At 49.5% G+C, this 20,057-nt stretch overlaps 1 protein-coding gene across 1 annotated transcript in view; it reads right to left on the bottom strand.

Annotated features, from left to right (window-relative positions):
* Positions 1 to 1,456: 1,456 nt before the first annotated feature.
* Positions 1,457 to 20,057, bottom strand: part of LOC147120460 (voltage-gated inwardly rectifying potassium channel KCNH7-like) — a 91,063-nt gene continuing 72,462 nt past the window's right edge. Inside the window, 2 exon segments of the mRNA XM_085986427.1 lie at positions 1,457 to 1,644; positions 1,647 to 1,694. Coding sequence (XP_085842553.1) covers positions 1,517 to 1,644; positions 1,647 to 1,694 — 176 coding nt within the window. The 3' untranslated portion in view covers positions 1,457 to 1,516.

The following is a 20,057-nucleotide window of genomic DNA, read 5'->3' as shown; positions in this document are numbered from 1 at the left end:
AGAGGGAGGCATATTCCCATTGTTTGGCATTTCATTGCATTTAAATCCTCTCTGTAAACAAAAATTATGTATATTTTAAAATTGAACTGTTTGAACTTTGTGTTTGCAAATCTATATTTAAGATTTTGTTATGCAAAGCACATTTTTTCATATACTTCTGCTCCATGACCAATATAAATATGAGATCATTAATACAAATTCTGTATAAAGAATACCACTTCTTAGGGGTTATTGGAGTTTCAAGTCAAAAAATTGCAGGTTGTGTTAAGTAGAGTATGGTTTGATGGATGTTTGAGCATATTTTTAAAGATAATTATGCATATTGAAATGATTCCGCTGGATAGATGGTGAAAATGTAGCAAGCCAGAGAAGAAAGGTTTATCTCTATTATGTATTGCACCCGTCCAACCAAACCATTCCTGAGGAAGGTGTTCCAAGGTATAAAGGAAAATATCATAGCTTGCTTCGATGTGGGATTAATTGTTACAACAGCAATATACCATTTTATATAAAACAGAACGTGCTGTTTCAAAAATATTAAAGAAAAATTCCTGTTGTCTTCAGTTTGTGTAATCATGGTGGTTTAAAATTTCCAGATATAATACTTTACTCTCATAACTGTGGAAAAACATTAAAAGAAAATAAATCCCAGTTGAATTTTAAAATTGTTCTAATTGCATTGTATTCTTTCTACAAAACATAGTAAACATTCATCATGATTTATACGTTATTCTACAAGATATTTTATATACTTTTTAGTAAGATCCAAGCTTAAACATTACATATCTTTATTCTTGCTTTAAAAATATTATTAAATGAGACCTGTATGTCAACATTTCATGTTTAATAACCATCACAGATGTTCATATAATATTTATCATGAATATTTTTCTATAGCTATTTAAAGAAATGAATCTCTGTGAGCTTGGCAATACATGCAGAACTGCCTTCTGTTCCTGTCAGGTATTCTACAGCATTTTAATGCCTTCCAAATCGCATACTGTTTGTGAGTCCAATTCAAATTAATGCTAGTTTATGGGACAAAGGAAATGTAGAAAAGACTCAATAAAGTGTGCTGCTAGGAAAACCCTGCAAGTACATTCAGTTCATGTTACGTCATCATCATTCATCGTGGAGCTAACTGCTTCCTCACAATGACAAATTACCTTTAGAGTGAAGAGTAGAAAACTGGTTTTAGCTTTCCACACATTAGTATTTCAGTGTTATCCTAGAATATGCAATGCAATAAAGGTCTTCTGCACACTGCGTGAACACAGCAACCACAGGCTGAGGTGCTAATTAGTGCACAAGAGCTGTTTTGTGCGACATATTTCTATGTTTGTTGCTACTATACCACATGTAAAATTATTATGGAGAAATTAAAATCAAAATGACAAAGCATGCTAGATTCTAGACTTCTATTAAATTGAGCTTTTGCCATTCCTGAGGGAATCACTCTGATACAAAATAGAAAAACAATCTTGAATGCTCTGGAGATTCCTGTAATGTGATGACTTCAACCCTTAATATAAAAGATGCCCTTCACTGATGCATTGACAGTTAATTTTTGAGCAGCTAATTTCCTGGCAAGTGGCTTGGCAGAGTCTTGAATGTTTGTGGAGAATTCCTCCACCCATTGACTAGCATAAGTAAGGTCTAGAATATTATGGATTTTAACACCAAAGGTTTGAATCCTAAGCAAGAGTTTGTATGCAAAACAAAGTGCCCAAATTGAAAATTATCCCCATTGAGTTGACATTGGGGTAGATCTTGACTTTGATGCGATAGTGTAAAATGGGTGATAGCCAGCCCGTTTTACATCTCTCCTGATTTTTATTTCCATTTTTTTCTACTTACACACATGGCAACCATTAGTTTTTTAAGTTGACAGTTAACTTTTCAAACCATGTGTCAACTTGTCAGCATTTCACGAGAAAAGTCTATTTTCTCCCCTGAGATTAGAAGTTATCGCTATGAACCAATCAGGTCGGTTGAAGGCACAACTGCAGGCTTGTCACAACTAATCAGGTCAGTTGGGAGGTGGAAATGAAAACTACATGACCATTTTTTCTCTCCTGTTGAATGTACACAAACTTGATGTAGAAATGTATTAAACAGAACTGATGGTTTCTGAGTCTCAGTTACAAGTGTTTTGTTCTAATATTTGTTCCCAATATAGTTAATATACCAAACTACTAAAATGTAGTTTCTAAAAATTATAAGAAGTCACACTACACCAGGTTATAGTCCAACAGTTTTATTTGAAATCACAAGCTTTCGGAGCACTGCTCCTTCGTCAGGTGAAGTGGAGAGATGCCTATAGACACAGATTATATAGTCAGAGAATAATGCCGGATGATTACAGGTAATCTTTCTAACTGCCATTTATCACACCTCGGCAGAGAGATAATCACAGCAATCAAAGGTGTGAATGGTGTCCAAACAGGTCAGTCAGGAAAACATTACATCAAAGAACAATGAGGTGGGGTCACAAGGGGTAAAATGACCCCACCTCATTGTTCTTTGATGTAATGTTTTCCTGACTGACCTGTTTGGACACCATTCACACCTTTGATTGCTGTGATTATCTCTCTGCCGAGGTGTGATAAATGGCAGTTAGAAAGATTACCTGGTGCTAATTATCGCCTCCGACTGCAAACTTGGCTTTTGTCGTCCCTGGAGGTGATTGGAGCGCTAAATCAGGTGCTACACACCTGTCTTAAGGTGCAAAGGCCGAGGAGCGAGGTGCTACCTCAGAGCGTTGGCGAAGCTCATGTGATGTCATGCTCAGCACTGTGGCATAGTGGTTAGCACTGTTGCCTCACAGCACCAGGGACCCGGGTTCGAATCCGGCCTCGGGTGACTGTCTGTGTGGAGTTTGCACATTCTCCCTGTGTTTGCGTGGGTTTCCTCCGGGTGCTCCGGTTTCCTCCCACAGTCCAAAGATGTGCGGGTTAGGTTGATTGGCTATGATAAATTGACCCTTAGTGTTAGGGGGATTAAATACGTGAGGTTACGGGGATAGGGTGGGATATGTGTTGGTGTAGGGGTTACGGGGATCGGGTGGGATATGTGTCGGTGCAGGCTCGATGGGCCGAAATGGCCTCTATCTGCACTGTGGGGTTTCTGTGATTCATGCTCTCCATCCACATCCTGCTCATTGCAGCCTTGAATCTCGGCCTGGAGAGACCTTTACATCAAATCTGCTGGAAAGAACAATGGAGAGGCCCAGGGAAAGAGCTCAGAGTGCAGCCCCCACAGTCTCTTCTAAATTGATACAAGGAAGGGCAAATTAAAATGAACCTGCAAAGTGCTGCTCAGTACCCAAAACTCCTTCACACAGCGTTGAATCTCTCCAGAAGTCTCTCTCTCTCTCTCTCTCTCAGAATGCATGGTGCAAAAATGTCACCAACAAAAAAAGGCAGGAAGTGGTAGCCTTTAAATAGCGCTCCCCCAGTCCCTTCCTGAGTGCAAAACGCTCCCCTCAACCTGTCGTTGCTAGCGGCAGGCGGTAAGGCAGGGGGGCGCTACCGAGGCGTTGCACACTCGACTGATGTCACGATCTGCTAGCGCAGATCGTGGCGGTAGTGTTTAGCGCTGCCGCAAAATGTCTAGTTAATTTCGTGAGCGGCGCAAACATCGCCGTGCACGGGCGCTAGTTGCTTTGCGCCCCATTAGTGCCCTCTTAAGGCGCTAACAGGAGGTGCAAACCAACTGAATTTTTACCCCATAATTCTCTGCAGAAGAACTTTGTGAGGCATGTCCAGCTGTTGCCTTATATGAATTTTATTTTCTTCAAGATTGGTTGTAATTGAAATTCGGAGATAATGAGTATGCATTTTTTAAATTAATTTTCAGGATGTGGACAAGGCCGGTATCGCCCATCACTAGTTGCCCTTGAGAAAGTGGTGGTGGGCCACCTTCTTGAAATGCTGCAGTTTGTGTGGTGAAGGTGCTCCCACAATGCTGTTTGGTATGGAGTTTTTTTTTAATTCGCTTATGGGATGTGGACGTTGCTGGCAAGGCCAGCATTTATTGCCTATCCCTAGTTGCCCTTGAGAAGATGGTGGTGAGCTGCCTTCTTGAACCGCTGCAGTCCGTGTTAACACCTGGTTCCAGGATTTTAACCCAGGAATGATGAAGGAACAGTAATATACGTCCAAGTCAGTATGGTGTGAGACTTGAAGGGGAACTTGGAGGGTATGCCAGTGGTGGAGGGGTTGGACTAGTGGATGAGGAGCCAATCAAATGGACTGCTTTGTCCTGGATGGTGTCAAGCTTCTTGAGTGTTGTTGCAGCTGCACCCATCCAATTCCATTCCTCTCCTGACTTGTGCCTTGTAAATGGTGGAGAGGCTTTGGGGAGGCAGGAGGTGAGCCATTTGATGCAGATTGCCCTGCCTCTGACCTGCTCTAGTTGCCACAGCATTTATGTGGCTGGTCTAGTTTAGTTTCTGGCCAATAGTGACCCCCTAAGATGTTGATCGTGGGAGTCGTGGCAATGGTAATGCCATTGAATGTCAGGGGGAGGTGGGTAGACTCTCTCTTATTGGAGATGGTCATTGCGTGGCACAAATATTACTTATCAGCCTAAGCCTGAATGTTGCCCAGCTCTTACTGTATGTGAGCATGGACTGCTGCATTATCTGAGGAATTGTGAATGGAGCTAAATACTGCAATCATCAGCAAACAGACACACATCTGACCTTCTGAAGGAGGTCTTTGATGAAGCAGCTGAAGATAGTTGGGCTGAGGATGCTGCCCTGAGGAACTCCTGCAGCCATGTCCTGGGGCTGAGATGATTGGCCTCCAACAACCACAACCATCTTCCTTTGTACCAGGTATGACTTTGGAGAGTTTCTGGAGCATATGTAAATGAGCGGCCTGCTGGAAATGCACTGTCAGTTATATGCCTGAAGATTTGATTAGAAGCAATGATGAGTTTTAATTAACTGAAACAAATTACTCTGAGATTCCATATTTAGGATTTCATTCCAACGTATTGCAGTGATGTGTGATGCAGAACATTGGCTTCTTTGTGTGTGAGACAAAGTGCATGGTTATGTTCTGTAATTTAGCTGTTATCAGTTTACACTCACATTGTTAAGGCCCCTTTTTTATCACTGAGTAACCAGGAAAAGAGCCCACACCATTGGAGCAGTTAACATCCACAGGGAAATATGAGAAATGTTAATAATAATTGTAACAGTATAATAGATTTCCCTCTTCAGACTGGAGGCAAACAGTCAGGTGCATCTGAAAACACAAAATTCAGCTTCCCACACCTGTTGCTGGAGATCACGTTTTTGTACACCCTACTTTTTTAATGATTGTTGTGTATAATTATATTTATTTTTAGGAGAAGAAAATAAACCTTTTTGACAGGTTTAAAAGAGCAACATAGATTAGAAATTACTGTTGGCAATAATGATGATATCATATTTCTTTGATTTTTCTCTCTGTTATTTTAATGGGAGGGCATTAACCCATTTATTTTAACTTTACCCTGTAATGTATTGAATTATGTACAACTAGTTTTCATTTCATATTTAAAATATCTCTGACCCTTTCAGGAAACTATTTTTGGTCTGAAAGACAGGATTACAGTAGGCTCCCAAATGAAGATAAATGCACAAAATAAAATGGCATGAATTAAAATCTTCTGGGAGGAAGGTGTACTCCAGATACCCTAGAAAATAAATCCCATGTCTTCAACACTCATATGACATCCCACTTCAGTCATTTCTAAATTCACCACTGCGGCATACTGCACTTTTGTGTACTTTAGGATTGTTTCCCTTTAATAAATAATTAAATGTTGGGTATACCTGCAGCTTAAATTGTGACCTGCTCATGCCCCATTTCACTTTCAATACAACGCATCATCTTCCAGTGCTATAAGACACATATTCAGTGCTGTTTTTGTGCGGTTACAATTACTGGAGCTGTGCCGGCATTGCTGAAGCTGCTGGTCAGATTTTGCTGGCTGACATGTATATACTTAGAATCACTTTTATAAAATGCCATGGGGGAAAAATTCGGTATCGCCCCATATGGGGCGCCATTACTGGCAGTGCGCAAAGTTTAGCGCCTGGCGCTAATTATCGCCTCCGACAGCAAACTTGGCTTTTATCGCCCCTGGAGGTGATTGGAGCGCTAAATCAGGTGCTACACACCTCTCTTAAGGCGCTAAGGCTGAGGAGCGAGGCGCAGCGCAGGTGCTGTCAGTTAGCGACTGAACACAGACACACTGGCGCCGGTCAGTTCTTAAAGGGGAGGGTCGATCTTGCTCTGCAGCCACACCCTGCTCACTGGAGCCTTGAATCTTGGCCTGGGCAGACCTGTGGCTAAATCTAGCAGCCAGACACTATGGAAAGGGCCAGGGAGCGAGCACAGCACTTCTGCGAGCGGGCTTTGGAGGCTCTGGTTCACGGGGTGGAGCGCAGAAGATCTATTCTGTACCCAGAGAGTGTCAGGAGGCCTTTGCCACGCGAGTACAGAAGAGTGTGGAGGGAGGTGGCTCAGAGAGTGTCCTCAGCAGCATGGTGCCTAGGACCCATGTGCAATGTAGGAAAAAGTTCAACGACCTCACTCAGGTCATCAGGGTGAGTGCCTTTTTTTCAAAACCTCTTCATCCCTCCATCTCAACCTCACTTTATGGCCAGAGGGTCTTGAAAGCCCCAATGCCCAACACTCATCCAACACCTATGGCCCTTTCATCAAACACACACGCACATTCCACACTTTGCATACAGTAAGGGCTATTCAACCATGGGAGGCATTTCAGGCAAGATCATGGCTGCATATTTACTCAGACGCCATCCTTTTTCTTGCAGGCCAAGCTGTCTCATAATAGGAGACAGCAGCAATGGACTGGTGGAGGGCAGCCTCACCTTCAAACCCTCAGCGATCTTGAGGAGCGCATCCACAGGATTGTGGCAAGCCGGGTGATCAGTCCCGTCGCCACTGGAGACACCGACCCTGTTCTGGACAGCAATGGTAAGGTCATCACCTTTTTGTCCTCTCTCCTTCCACTTGTTCCTCACAACAGCAGCCTTTGACACTTTCAATCCAAAGTACTAAATCGCTGCACTCATGCCTCCCTTGCTGCCACCCTGTCCTCACGCTAAAGCCACTCTTGTACCTCCCTGCTTTCAGATGGTGATTCAGCAGGTGAGGAGACGGGCCCTCAAGCTGCCAGTGAGAGTGAAGCTGAAGGCGAGGAGGAAGAGGAAGCTGGACCATCAGCGCCACCCTCTACCGAGGCAGCCCATGCCCATACTGGGGACATGCCTTCCTTGGAGGGGAGCAGGGGGGAATGGTCTGATGAGGGTGAAGCTCCAGGACCCAGCAGGCTGCACGAATGCGAGGGGGGTAGAGAAGCTCGGGGGCCTTCTCCCCGGAGGGAGAGTATGGCCTCGGCCTAGAAATTCAGTTTTGCCAGTTTTGGGGCGCTAACGTTAGCGCCCGCCCGACTTTAGCACCCGCCCCAAAGTTGCGCCCCCTTCGCCGAAATTCAGTTGCTTCGCCCTAAGAGGTTGCTGGAGCGCTAAAAGAGGCGTTACATGACTATCTTTAGGCGCTAAGCCGGCGGTGCAGAGGGATAGCGCCGAGGCGGGGCGCAGCGCGGGTGCGGTCATTTTTTGATTGACAGCAGACCCCGTGGCGCCGGCCAGCTCTTAAAGGGGGAAGGGACGATTTGGTCTGCTGCCACGCCCTGCACACTGCAGCTTTCAAACTAGGCCTCAACACTGCTGCTGAGCCCAAGGAGCCATGGCAACGCATGAGAAGGCCCGTGAGCGTGCCCTGCGCTTCTCAGAGCGTGATCTGGATATCATGCTGACAGCATTGGAGAAGAGGCGCAGGATCTTGTTCCCAGACACTGGCAGGAATCCCACCCACCGCGTCTACACCAAAGCCTGGAGGGAGATCGCCACCAGGGTGTCGTCCTACGGCGATGCCCCCAGGGACAAGGTGCAATGTCGGAAGAAATACAATGACCTGACCAGGATCATCAGGGTGAGTACCCTTTCCACTCTCCTCCTCATTCTTGCATGTACACCTGACATGATGGGCAAAGGGACCTGAAAGGCCTAATGGGCAGCCCTCAGCCAGCAGCTTTGGGACAGTCATGAGCATCAATTGCACATTCTGCACTTTACACACTGGCCAAGCTATTCCACCATGAGAGGCAGTGCACACTAGATCAGGGCTACACTCTGGCCAAGCTATTCCACCATGGGAGGCAGTGCACACTACGTCACGGCTACACACCATACTTAGAGCCCGTCCTTTCTCTTGCAGGCTAAACTTGCGAATAATCGCAAGCGCCGCGACATCACCGGGGGAGGCCGCGCCAAGTTCCAGAAGCTCACTCCCCTGGAGGAGCGCGTGAGTGGCCTCATGGGAGGCCGCGTGATTGTGCCCAGAGCGTGCGGAGAAGCCGACCCTCCGCTGCCCGGCAATGGTAAGGACCTCGCCTTTTGGCCCTCTCTCATCGCACTTGCGCATCCGAGCTACCTCCTTTGCCACTGTGCCACCAATGCGCTGAATGCCACCAGTCATGACTCCCTCGCTGACACCCTCTCCTCACTCTGAAGCTACTCTTGTGCCTTCCTGCTTTCAGCTGGTGACGAAGAGCTCCCTGAAGCTGCCAGTGACAGCCCCTCCGAACAGGAGGAGGAGGAGGAGGAGGAGGAGGAAGAGCAACCCGGACCATCAGGGGAGGACTCAGGTCCCGCAGCAGAGGGCGAAGTGTTGGACACGTCTTCCCTGGACAAGAGCCTGGAGCAACTTTCGGAGGGGAGTGCAGCTGCTGGGACCAGTGGCGTCCAGCCACCCAGGAGGGCTGCGGGTGGGCCGCGGCCTTCCCCCCAGAGGGGGGAAGGATCGGAGGGGAGTGCAGTTGCTGCGGACATTCGGCGCCAGCAACGTGCCAAGGGTCGCCTAGCTCGGACCCCTGCTCCCCAGCGGGAGAGTCCCGCCTCCAGTCCGGCCACCTTCACCTCGGAGGAGGCGCGCCAGCTGGACAAAATGGCTGAGGATTCGGACCGCCACCACACAGAGCTCATGCAGGTGGTGGGACGGATGCCTGAGGCCATCGAGTCGCTGGCGACCAGTGTGCGGGAGTTTGGGGCATCAAATGCCGAGAGTGGCCGGATGATGATGGAGGTAGTGGAACGGATGCCTCCGGCGATGGAGTCGCTGGCTGATGCCGTCAAGTCAGTGGCGGATGTGATGCGGGCGCAGACCAGGGCAACAGGGGCACTCACTGCTGCCACACGCGCTGCCTCAGCCAGGCATCGCCAGGACACCCGCCGCGCTGCAGCAGCACAGCGATCCGCCCTTCGGCTGATTGGTGCGGATCGTGCAGTGCGTGCCCAGGCGAGTGCCAGCATGCGACATCACCAGCCAGCGCCTCCAATACGCCAGCTTGCCCACATTGTGCCATCCGTCGCCGCCACTCCCCCAGTGGAGCGTCAATGGCAAGCGGCTGGAGCTGATGGTGGGCATGCACATGTGCGCCAATCAACAGCCGGCCCCTCGAGGCCCAAAGCCCGTGTAGGCCGATCCCCAAGGCCATCTGGCGGAAGGACATCTGACCCTCAGGCGCCTTCCCCCAGCCTCGCAGCAGCCACTGGGCAGAGCTTGCGGAGGAGCAGCAGGCCGGGCAGGGGCGCCAAAAGGCTGGACAAGGTCTCGCCCTTGCGGGCCACTAAGTAGAGGGTGTGGCCAGCTTTCATTTTATATGGCGGTGGACATCTTTATTTTGCCCATGGTTGTTTTGTTTCTGGGTATGTTTTTTGCGTTAAGGCCGAGGTTGAGGCCTGGTTTGTTCAAATGTGGAGTTACTCCTCCCCAGGTTGTGGGAGTGAGTCGTTTGTTGCACTTTTTGTGGGGGCCGTTGATTGTTTTTGGGATTCATGTGGGAAGGGGTTTCATTTTTGTCAAATATAAATTTATCTTTATTCAGACAGTGTCCATGGTTGTTCTTGTTAGTCTTTGTTGCCTTCGCCGGCTGAGGGCTTGCGGAGCGGCTGCATTCATCTTGCTTCATGGCCACAAGGCATTCCCTGACAGGGGGCTTAGAAGTTACGTTCAATAAGCTGGCGGCGGACGGCCCTTGGACCTTGTCGCTCCCTCCTGGGAACGTACTCCTCCTCCTCCTCCTGCTCCTCCTCCTGAGGTGGTGGTCCAACGTCAGGTGGCAGTGCCTGAATCCTACGGAGAGCCAGGTTGTGTAGCATGCAGCAAACTACGACAAATTGGGAGACCCGGTGCGGCGAATACTGCAGAGATCCGCCGGAACGATCAAGGCAGCGGAACCGCTGCTTGAGGACCCCAATAGTTTGCTCGATGATGTTTCTGCTCCTTTGATGGCTCTCGTTGTATGCCTCTTCAGCAGCGGTCCTGGGCGCGCGGAGCGGGGTCATGAGCCAGGTACACAAAGGATAGCCTTTGTCCCAGAGTAGCCATCCTCTTGGGGGAGGCTGTGCCTCGAACATGTCATGCACAGTACTCTGCCGCAGGATAAAGGCATCGTGGCAGCTGCCTGGAAAGCAGGCATTGACAGCCAGGATGCGCTGCTTGTGGTCACACACCAGCTGCACATTGAGAGAATGGTAGCCCTTCCGGTTGCGATACTGCCCGCCATGCTCCAGAGGTGCCCGCAAAGCCACATGCGTACAGTCAATGGCGCCCTGCACCAAGGGGAAGGCCGCGAGTCTTGCAAATCCCACTGCACGCTGATGCTGGCTCTCCAGGGCCATGGGGAAGGAGATGAATTGGCGTCTCCTTCTGAAAAGGGCATCGGTCACCTGGCGGATGCAGCGATGCACGCCGAACTGGGATATGTTAGCTATGTCCCCAACAGCGGATTGGAAGGAGCCGGTGGCATAGAAGTTCAATGCCACCGTCACCTTCACTTCCACCGATAGAGACGTCCTGCACCTGAGCTTTGGACGCAGATCTCTGCGAAGCAGGTGGCAGATCTCTGCAACCACCTCCTTTCGGAATCTCAGCCTTCTTACACATCGCGCGCCACTCATGGTGAGGTAGGAGCGCTGCTGGCGGTATACCCTGACTGGGTGAGGCCTATGTTGCCGACGCCTGTTGCCCCCTCTGCCTCTAGCCAGGGCTGCCCCTCTGACCCCGCGTCTGCGAGCCCTACGCACATGGCGCTGAAACTCCGCGTTGGCACCCCATGCAACCCCCATCAAATGCTGGCAAACAGTCAATTTTCCAACAGGGCACTTGCAGCGCTTTGGCCCGAGTCCAAAAATACCTGAGCTATTGCTGCATGAAACCAGTTAGCTCTCCTCCTTGTTGTGTGTCCAGAAATCCGTTGCACAAGAGTGTTTGCTGCAAAATGGCTGCCCTTTATACTGCAGGGTACGTGCCCTTTAATTTGCACTCCCCGGGGCCCGCGTCGGCTGTGTTGCGTTCCATTTTACAAACGCTCTGGCCGCCAGCCGCACAATGGGGCGGTCCGACTGAAGTTTGGAATCGGGGCGCGCAAAGGGCATTGCACGAGGATGTGACGTCATTTTCTGCGCGCGCAGCTGGGCGGGCGCTAAACTTTGCGCCGGCGCTAAGGGTCAACTTAATTTGGGGCGAGGCGCAAACTGCGCTGCGCCCGGGCGCTACACGCATAGCGCCCGAAATTCACTTCTCTTAAGGCGCTAACTGCTGGCGCAACCAACTGAATTTCTAGGCCCTCGAGTCCTGCTGCACTGGACGCAGACGAGGAGCGGGTCCTCGCTGAAATGAGCGCCCAGGCGGAGCAAAGGCACACTGAGCTCATGGCTGCAGTGGCAAGGGTGCCCGGATCCATTGAATCACTGGCAAGGAGTGTGGAGCACTATGCTGTAGCACAGGCGGCTGCCACGCAAATGCTAAGTGCTGCAATGCAGTCAGTGGCTGGTCTCATGCAGACGCAGATTGAGGCCATGCGAGCACTGACTGCTGCCACCCTCGCTGGATCGGGCAGGTTTCCCCGGGGCTCTCCACGCCGCAGCAGGCCAGCAATCTGTGCTCCATCAGATTTCTCCGGATGCTGAAGTGCTACCCCGTGGGAGTGCCAGTGTGTCGGTCGAGCAGGGAGTTGCTGTCCTCTCTCAAGATGACAGCATTCCTGCTGCCACCACTGGCACTTCTCCACTGCAGTTGCCACCACCTATAGGACAGACTGCTGCCGCCCATGCAGAGTTGGTGCAGTCAGCAGCCGGGCCCTCCAGGCCCAGAGCTGGTCCAGGTTGTCCCTCAAGGGCATCTGCAGTCTCAGTTTCTGACACTCAGCAGCCTTCCGCCAGCCTTGCTCCAGCCACGGGGGTCCCATTATGGAGGAGCTGCAGGGTGGGAAGGGGGGAATTTCGCAAGGGAAGCAGATCACCCTTGAAGGGCAAAAAGTAGGAGGTGTGGCAAAATATTTTTCATTGTTTTATTGAAGGCCGAGTGTCGTGGTCAAATTTTTGTTACTATTTTGGACATTGTCTCCAGGTTGTGAGAGCCAGTTATGTGAATGACTGCTTTTTTTTGTGTTTCTTTCTATTACTTTGTCATGCGGAAATGAGACACACAGAATTTGTGAAATAAAGAAGTGCCTGTTTGGTCTTTGCACTCATTGTTGCCTTGACCGGCTTAGGGGTTGCGGGATGGTTTCATTCAGGTTGTTTGAATGGCAGAAGCCATTCCCTCAGAGGGGGCCTAGAAGCGACTTGCTATGAGCCTTTGATGGATGGCCCTTCCACTTTGTGCCTCCCTCCCGCCTTGGTGCTGCTGATGATCATCCTCCTCATCTTCCTCCTCCTCCTCCTCCTCCTCCTCTGCTGGTGCTCCAATGTCTGGTGGCATTGGCTGGGTCCTGAGGATTGCAAGGTTATGCAGCATGCAGCACACAACGACGAAGTGGGAGACTCGCTCAGGTGAGTACTGCAGGGCTCCTCCAGAATGGTCCAGACAGCGGACCCATTGCTTGAGCACGCCGATTGTGTGCTCAACGATGTTCCTGGTAGCTTGATGGCTCTCATTGTATCGTAGCTCAGCAGGGCTGCTGGGCAAACAGAGCGGTGTCATCAGCCAGGTGCACAGAGGATATCCCTTGTCCCCGAGAAGCCAACCTCCTGGGTGATGCGGTGCCTGGAAAAGGTCTGTTACAGAGGTCTGGCGCAGGATGAAGGTATCGTGGCTGCTGCCTGGAAAGTGGTCATTGACAGCGAGTATCAGCTGTCTGTGGTCACAGACCAACTGGACGTTTAAGGAATGGAAGCCCTTTCAGTTGCGGAAATCCTCGGCATTCACTTGCGGTGCCCGCAAAGCCACATGCGTGCAGTCAATGGTGCCCTGCACTATGGGGAAGCCCGCTATCATCGCAAAGCCCGTTGCGCGTTCTTGCTGCTTGTCTGGGGTCATGGGGAAAGAGATGTACTCTCATCTCCTTTTAAAGAGGGCATTTGTTACCTGACAGATGCAGCAATGCACCGCGAACTGGGAGATATTGGCGATGTCCCCAGTAGCTGATTGAAATGAGCCGATGGCATGAAAGTTGAGAGCCACTGTTATCTTCACTGCCACTGACAGAGACGTCCCGCTCCTCAGTTGAGGCTGCAGATCTGGCTGAAGCAGGTGGCAGAGCTCAGTGACCACCTCCTTGCTGAATCGCAGCCTTCGCAAACACTGCTCCTCAGACATATTAATGTAGGAGAACTGTTGGCAAAAAACCCTGGGAGGGTAAGGTCTCCTGTACCGAGGCCTGTTGGCCCTCCTCCGTCTGGCCATGATTGCCACTCTCTCTCTGCATCTCTGTGCCCTCCGAATGTGATGGAGAAGGGCGACATTCCCATTCATTGCAGCCCCCATAGTATCTGGGCAGTCAGAGTTATGAAGGTCAAAAAGCAAAGTACCTGCAAAGTTATGGTCAGAAGCCAAAACTACCTCAGAGAGCGTTGACTCAATGCAGAAGTCTCTTTCTCTCTTTGTCTCTCTCCAAATCTCTCTCTCTCTCTCTCAGAACGAGTGCTGCAAAAATGGCTACCACACAAAAGCCAGGAAGAGGCCCCCTTTAAATAGCGCCCCCCCCAGCCCCACAGCGACTGGGAAGCGTTCCAGTCAACCTGTCGTTGGAAGCGCCAGGCGGAAAGGAGGGGGGGTTCGCCACTGAGTTTCCGGTCCAGTGTGCCCCAAGGGCGTTGCACTCTCGAATGATGTCAAGATCTGCGTGTGCAGGAGATTGGGCGGTATTGTTTAGCGCCGCCGCAAAATGTCCGGTCAATTTCGCGAGAGGCGCAGATATCGCCACGCCCGGGCGCTAGTTGGTTTGCGCCTCACTTAGCACCCTCTTAAGGCATTAACGGGTGACGCTACCAACTGAATTTTTCCCCCCATCTGTCTAAAGCACTCCAACCAACAGCTAATACAAGTCGATGGGAAATAACATCTTTTTAGTGCTCACCTGCGTAATTTGTATTACGGCAAATCAATACAGCCATTTTGTATTATCTTCTTTTTCTTCTCTTCTTCTTCTTAGGCAGTCCCTCAGAACCGAGGATGACTTGCTTCCACATTAAAAACGAGTCTGCAGATGACTGATGAGTCCAATGCAGGACCTACAGTCTCGCTCACAGGTGGGGCAGACGGTGGTTGAAGGGGCAGGTGGGTGGGGTGCTTGGGTTGACGTGCGCTCCTTGCACTGCCTGCGCTTGGCTTCCGCTTGCTCCCGGCGAAGAGACTCGAGGTGTTCGCCGCCTTCCCAGATGCTTCTCCCTCACTTTGTGCGGTCTTGGGCCAGGGGTTCCCAGGTGTCGGTGGGGATGTTACACTTTTTCAAGGAGGCTTTGAGGGTGTCTTTGAAGCGTTTCCTCTGCCCACCTGGGGCTCTCTTGCAGTGCCGGAGCTCCGAGTAGAGCACTTGTTTTGGGAGTCTTGTATCGGGCATCCGGACAATGTGACCCAACCATCGGCGCTGATCAAGCGTGGTCAAAGTTTCGATGCTGGGGATGTTGGCCTGAGCAAGAACACTGACATTGGTGCGCCTATCCTGCCAATGGTTTTGCAGGATCTTGCGGAGGCAGCGTTGGTGGTACCTCTCCAGTGCTTTGAGGTTCCTGCTGTACATAGTCCATATCTCTGAGGCATACAGTAGGGCGGGTATCACTGCTGCTCTGTAGACCATAAGCTTAGTGCTGGGTTTGAGGTTCTGGTCTTCAAAAACTCTCTTCCTCAGGTGACCGAAGGCTGCACTGGCACACTGAAGGCGGTGTTGGACTTCGTCGTTGACGTCTGCCCTTGTTAACAGTAGGCTCCCAAGGTATGGGAAGTGGTCCACGTTGTCCAAGGCCTTGTCATGGATTTTGATAATCGGGGGGGCAGTACTGTGGCAACACAGCCATTTTGTATTATAGCCATTGAATTGCACCTGTATACAAAACTGTCAGGACACTGGAATAAATGGGAGCACAAATGCCAGTTCTAAAAATAGCTGACAACTCAAGAACAGCCTTGACATGTGATAACATGGGCATTGTAACATAATAAGTGGCAGGTTTCCAGGATATTCGTTCATTTATATTGGAGAAATAGTAAAAAAAACCCTACATGAAGCCTGAAGGAACAATCCAAATTTTGAAGTCATAAAATTAGTGGTGCATTTCTAGGTGGGTCCAGGGACATGATCCCCCTCCCCAGCCCCCGCAGCAAAAGATTTTGAATTTTTGCCTTAAAAATTATGTATTTTGGTTACGTTTAAGCACATTTACATTTCATTATCCGATTTTTAATCATAGCAAAGGAAAACTACTTCCAGACACAGTTCACTGAGACACTGCACTCCATTCAATCCCCCACCCTGTCACACAGACACTGCACTCCATCGAACTCCCCACCTTGTCACTGAGAGACTGCACTCCATCGAACTCCCCACCTTGTCACTGAGAGACTGCACTCCATCCAACTCCCCACCCTGTCACACAGACACTGCACTCCATCCAACTCCCCACCCTGTCACACAGACACTGCACTCCATCCAACTCCCCACCCTGTCACACAGACACTGCACTCCATCCAACTCCGCACCCTGTAACACAGACACTGCACAAAAGATTACTGATTACTGATCAAGATAAAAAAATCACGGGATTGGGGGTAATATACTGGCATGGGTGGAAGATTGGCTATCTAACAGAAAACAAAGAGTTGGGATAAATGGTTCGTTCTCGGGCTGGCAATCAGTAACTAGTGGTGTTCCGCAGGGGTCAGTGCTGGGACCCCAATTCTTTACAATCTATATTAACGATTTGGAGGAAGGGACCGAGTGCAACATATCCAAGTTTGCCGACGATACAAAGATGGGAGGGAAAGCAGTGAGTGAGGAGGACACAGAAAACCTGCAAAAGGACATAGACAGGCTAAGTGAGTGGGCAGAGATTTGGCAGATGGAATATAATATTGGAAAGTGTGAGGTTATGCACTTTGGCAGAAAAAATCAAAGAGCAAGTTATTATCTAAATGGAGAGAAACTGCAAAGTGCTACAGTACAAAGGGATCTGGGGGTCCTGGTGCATGAAACACAAAAAGTTAGTATGCAGGTGCAGCAGGTGATCAGGAAGGCCAATGGAATCTTGGCTTTTATTGCAAGGGGGATGGAGTATAAAAACAGGGAAGTCTTGCTGCAGTTATACAGGGTATTGGTGAGGCCACACCTGGAATACTGCGTGCAGTTTTGGTTCCCATATTTAAGAAAAGATATACTTGCTCTCGAGGCGGTTCAGAGAAGGTTCACTTGGTTGATTCCGGAGATGAGGGGGTTGACGTATGAGGAAAGGTTGAGTAGGTTGGGCCTCTACTCATTGGAGTTCAGAAGAATGAGAGGCGATCTTATCGAAACATATAAGATTGTGAGGGGGCTTGATCGGGTGGATGCGGGGAGGATGTTTCCGCTGATGGGTGAGACTAGAACTAGGGGGCATAATCTTAGAATAAGGGGCTGCCCTTTCAAAACTGAGATGAGGAGAAACTTCTTCACTCAGAGGGTAGTAAATCTATGGAATTTGCTACCCCAGAGAGCTGTGGAAGCTGCAACATTAAATAAATTTAAAACGGAGATAGACAGTTTCCTAGCAGATAAGAGAATTAGGGGTTACGGGGAAAGGGCAGGGAAGTGGACGTGAGTCTAGATTCGGATCAGCCATGATCCTATTGAATGGCGGAGCAGGCCCGAGGGGCCGTATGGCCTACTCCTGCTCCTACTTCTTATGTTCTTATGAGTCACTGCACTCCAACCAACGCCCCACCCTGTCACACAGACACTGCACTCCAACCAACTCCCCACCCTGTCACACAGACACTGCACTCCATCCAACTCCCCATCCTGTCACACAGACACTGCACTCCATCCAACTCCCCACCCTGTCACACAGACACTGCACTCCATCCAACTCCCCATCCTGTCACACAGACACTGCACTCCATCCAACTCCCCACCCTGTCACACAGACACTGCATTCCATCCAACTCCCCACCCTGTCACACAGACACTGCACTCCATCCAACTCCCCACCCTGTCACACAGACACTGCACTCCATCCAACTCCCCACCCTGTCACACAGACACTGCATTCCATCCAACTCCCCACCCTGTCACACAGACACTGCATTCCATCCAACTCCCCACCCTGTCACACAGACACTGCATTCCATCCAACTCCCCACCCTGTCACACAGACACTGCATTCCATCCAACTCCCCACCCTGTCACACAGACACTGCATTCCATCCAACTCCCCACCCTGTCACACAGACACTGCATTCCATCCAACTCCCCACCCTGTCACACAGACACTGCATTCCATCCAACTCCCCACCCTGTCACACAGACACTGCACGCCATCTGTTGTATCTATGCTTTAATGCGTTCAATCAAGCATGTAGATATGTCGAATTAAATCAGAGTCAGGCAGACAGGCTTATAACTGCGATGTTCACTTTATTGCGTAAAATGGCCGACTGCCGTTTTCCTGGGTAATTCCCATAATGCAATGCACATTAGATTACCGTTTTGACTGGTGTCAAATTCGCAATCAATGCAAGACATCCCCCTTTTCCTTGGAAACAAACTTGCAGTTTACAAACAGTTGCTTACAATAACACTGCATAACTTATTTGGTTTATAAACTTTTTACAAACTTGTGTCTTACCACACAACTAAATAATTCCCAGGTTTAAACATTTAACATCACCCATGCAGTTCTCGCACAGTTTATGTTGTGACATAATCAGACAGTCTTTGGGGTTTTCTTTTAACCCTTTGAGGTCTGGCTGTATTGGGTATGTCTGACATGTTGGTGTCAGTGGGTATTGCCTGTGTCACAGTGGTATGTGTGTCAGGGTCTACTATACTGTCCTCAGTCCCTTGTGTTTCCTCCTGCTCATGGAGTGTCTCCTTTGGTCCATTGGTTCTGCATTTCTTCACAAACGTAGTGTTTCTCAAGTAGCGTGCTCCGTCTGGAGATTCTACTACTACGTGACTCCCTGTTTTACTCAAAACTTTGTGGGGTGTGGCATTAAAAGGAGTGGTGAACTTGTCCACTTTGTCCTGCCGTACCAGCACCGTGTCGCCAACTTCCACCTCTGAGTATTGTGTTCTCCGCTGTTCATCTGCGTGCAGTTTGGACTTGCCTTTTTGTTCTGCGTCCCGGTCACGTACTTCCATGTCTGCGCGCGACTCTGTGATGTCTGGCAGCTTTCCTCTCATTTTCCGTTTAAAGAGCAGCTCTGCCGGGCATGGTCAATGCTCCTGTACACAGTCACATATTTTCTAAGTTCACGTTTCCAATCTAGTCCTTCTGACTGAGCAATTCTGATTCTCTTCATCAGCGATGCATTCTGGCGCTCGACTTCTCCGTTAGCCTGAGCCCATTTTGCTGTCGTTTTCAGGTGTTTGATCCCGTTGTTTTCACAGTATTCTTTGAATAATTCAGATCTGAATTGGGGACCATTATCAGATTTGCAGGTGATTGGCAAACCATGACGGCTGAAGATTGATTCTAAACTATCAATAACCTTCTCTGTTGTTGTGGAGGTCATGATGTCGTAGTCATAGCAGCGACTATAATAATCAACTACCACAAGAATGGAGTGGTTGGATGGCAAGGGTCCCAGTAAGTCTATAGCTACATCCTGCCAGGGGCCCTCCGGTAATGGTGTTGGTCTCAACGGTTCAGGTGGGTCGGGTCTGGCTACTATCTGACAGCCGTGGCACGCTTTAGAGTGTTTTTCAGCTGCCTTGTCCATGCCAGGCCACCAAACCTTGGTTCTGAGATGTTGCTTTGTTCCAACTATTCCCAAGTGTCCTTCATGTGCTAACACCAGGGCTCGTGCGTGTAACACTGTGGGTAGCACGATGCGTGTTCCCTGAAGAACTAGATACCCCACTACGCACAGCTCATTTGCAATTGCTGCATAAGCTTTACAGTTCTCAAAATGTCCGTTTGTGATTGCCTTCCGTACCTCAATCATCTTTGGGTCGGTAGCAGAGGCTTCCTCCACCTCTCTAGTAGTGAGTGCTTTTGGTGTCGCACTCACAGCTACAAATCTCACGTATTCATCTGAGCCATGAGAATGTCTCTCCTGTTTTGCTGTCTCCCCCAGCAATCGTGACAGTGGGTCTGCAATGTTTTGCTTGCCTGGAATGTGTATCACCTTAAAATTGTACGGCTGTAATCGAAGTACCCATCTCTCTATACAGGTACAGGGTTTAGAGTGTGGGCCGTATATCACTTGTAATGGCTTATGGTCAGTTATCAAGTTAAATTTTCATCCATACACATATGGATGCAGCCTCTCACAAGCCCATACAAGACCTAAGGCCTCTCTCTCTGTTTGAGAGTATTTCCTCTCACATTGTTAAACTACGACTTACATAGCATATTGGCACCTCTTGTCCCTGTTGGTCCTGAACTAGTACTGCGCCTAAACCTACAGGACTGGCATCTGCTATCACCTTGGTTGGTGCGTCCTTATCAAAATATGCTGAAGTGCCGGCTCTGGCCAACTCTTCCTTGAGTA

This window comes from Somniosus microcephalus, chromosome 4 (assembly GCF_052327205.1).
Source record: "Somniosus microcephalus isolate GS21.2 chromosome 4, FLI_Smic_1.0, whole genome shotgun sequence".
Classification (NCBI taxonomy): domain Eukaryota; kingdom Metazoa; phylum Chordata; class Chondrichthyes; order Squaliformes; family Somniosidae; genus Somniosus; species Somniosus microcephalus.
This window is presented reverse-complemented; position numbering and strand designations above follow the sequence as displayed.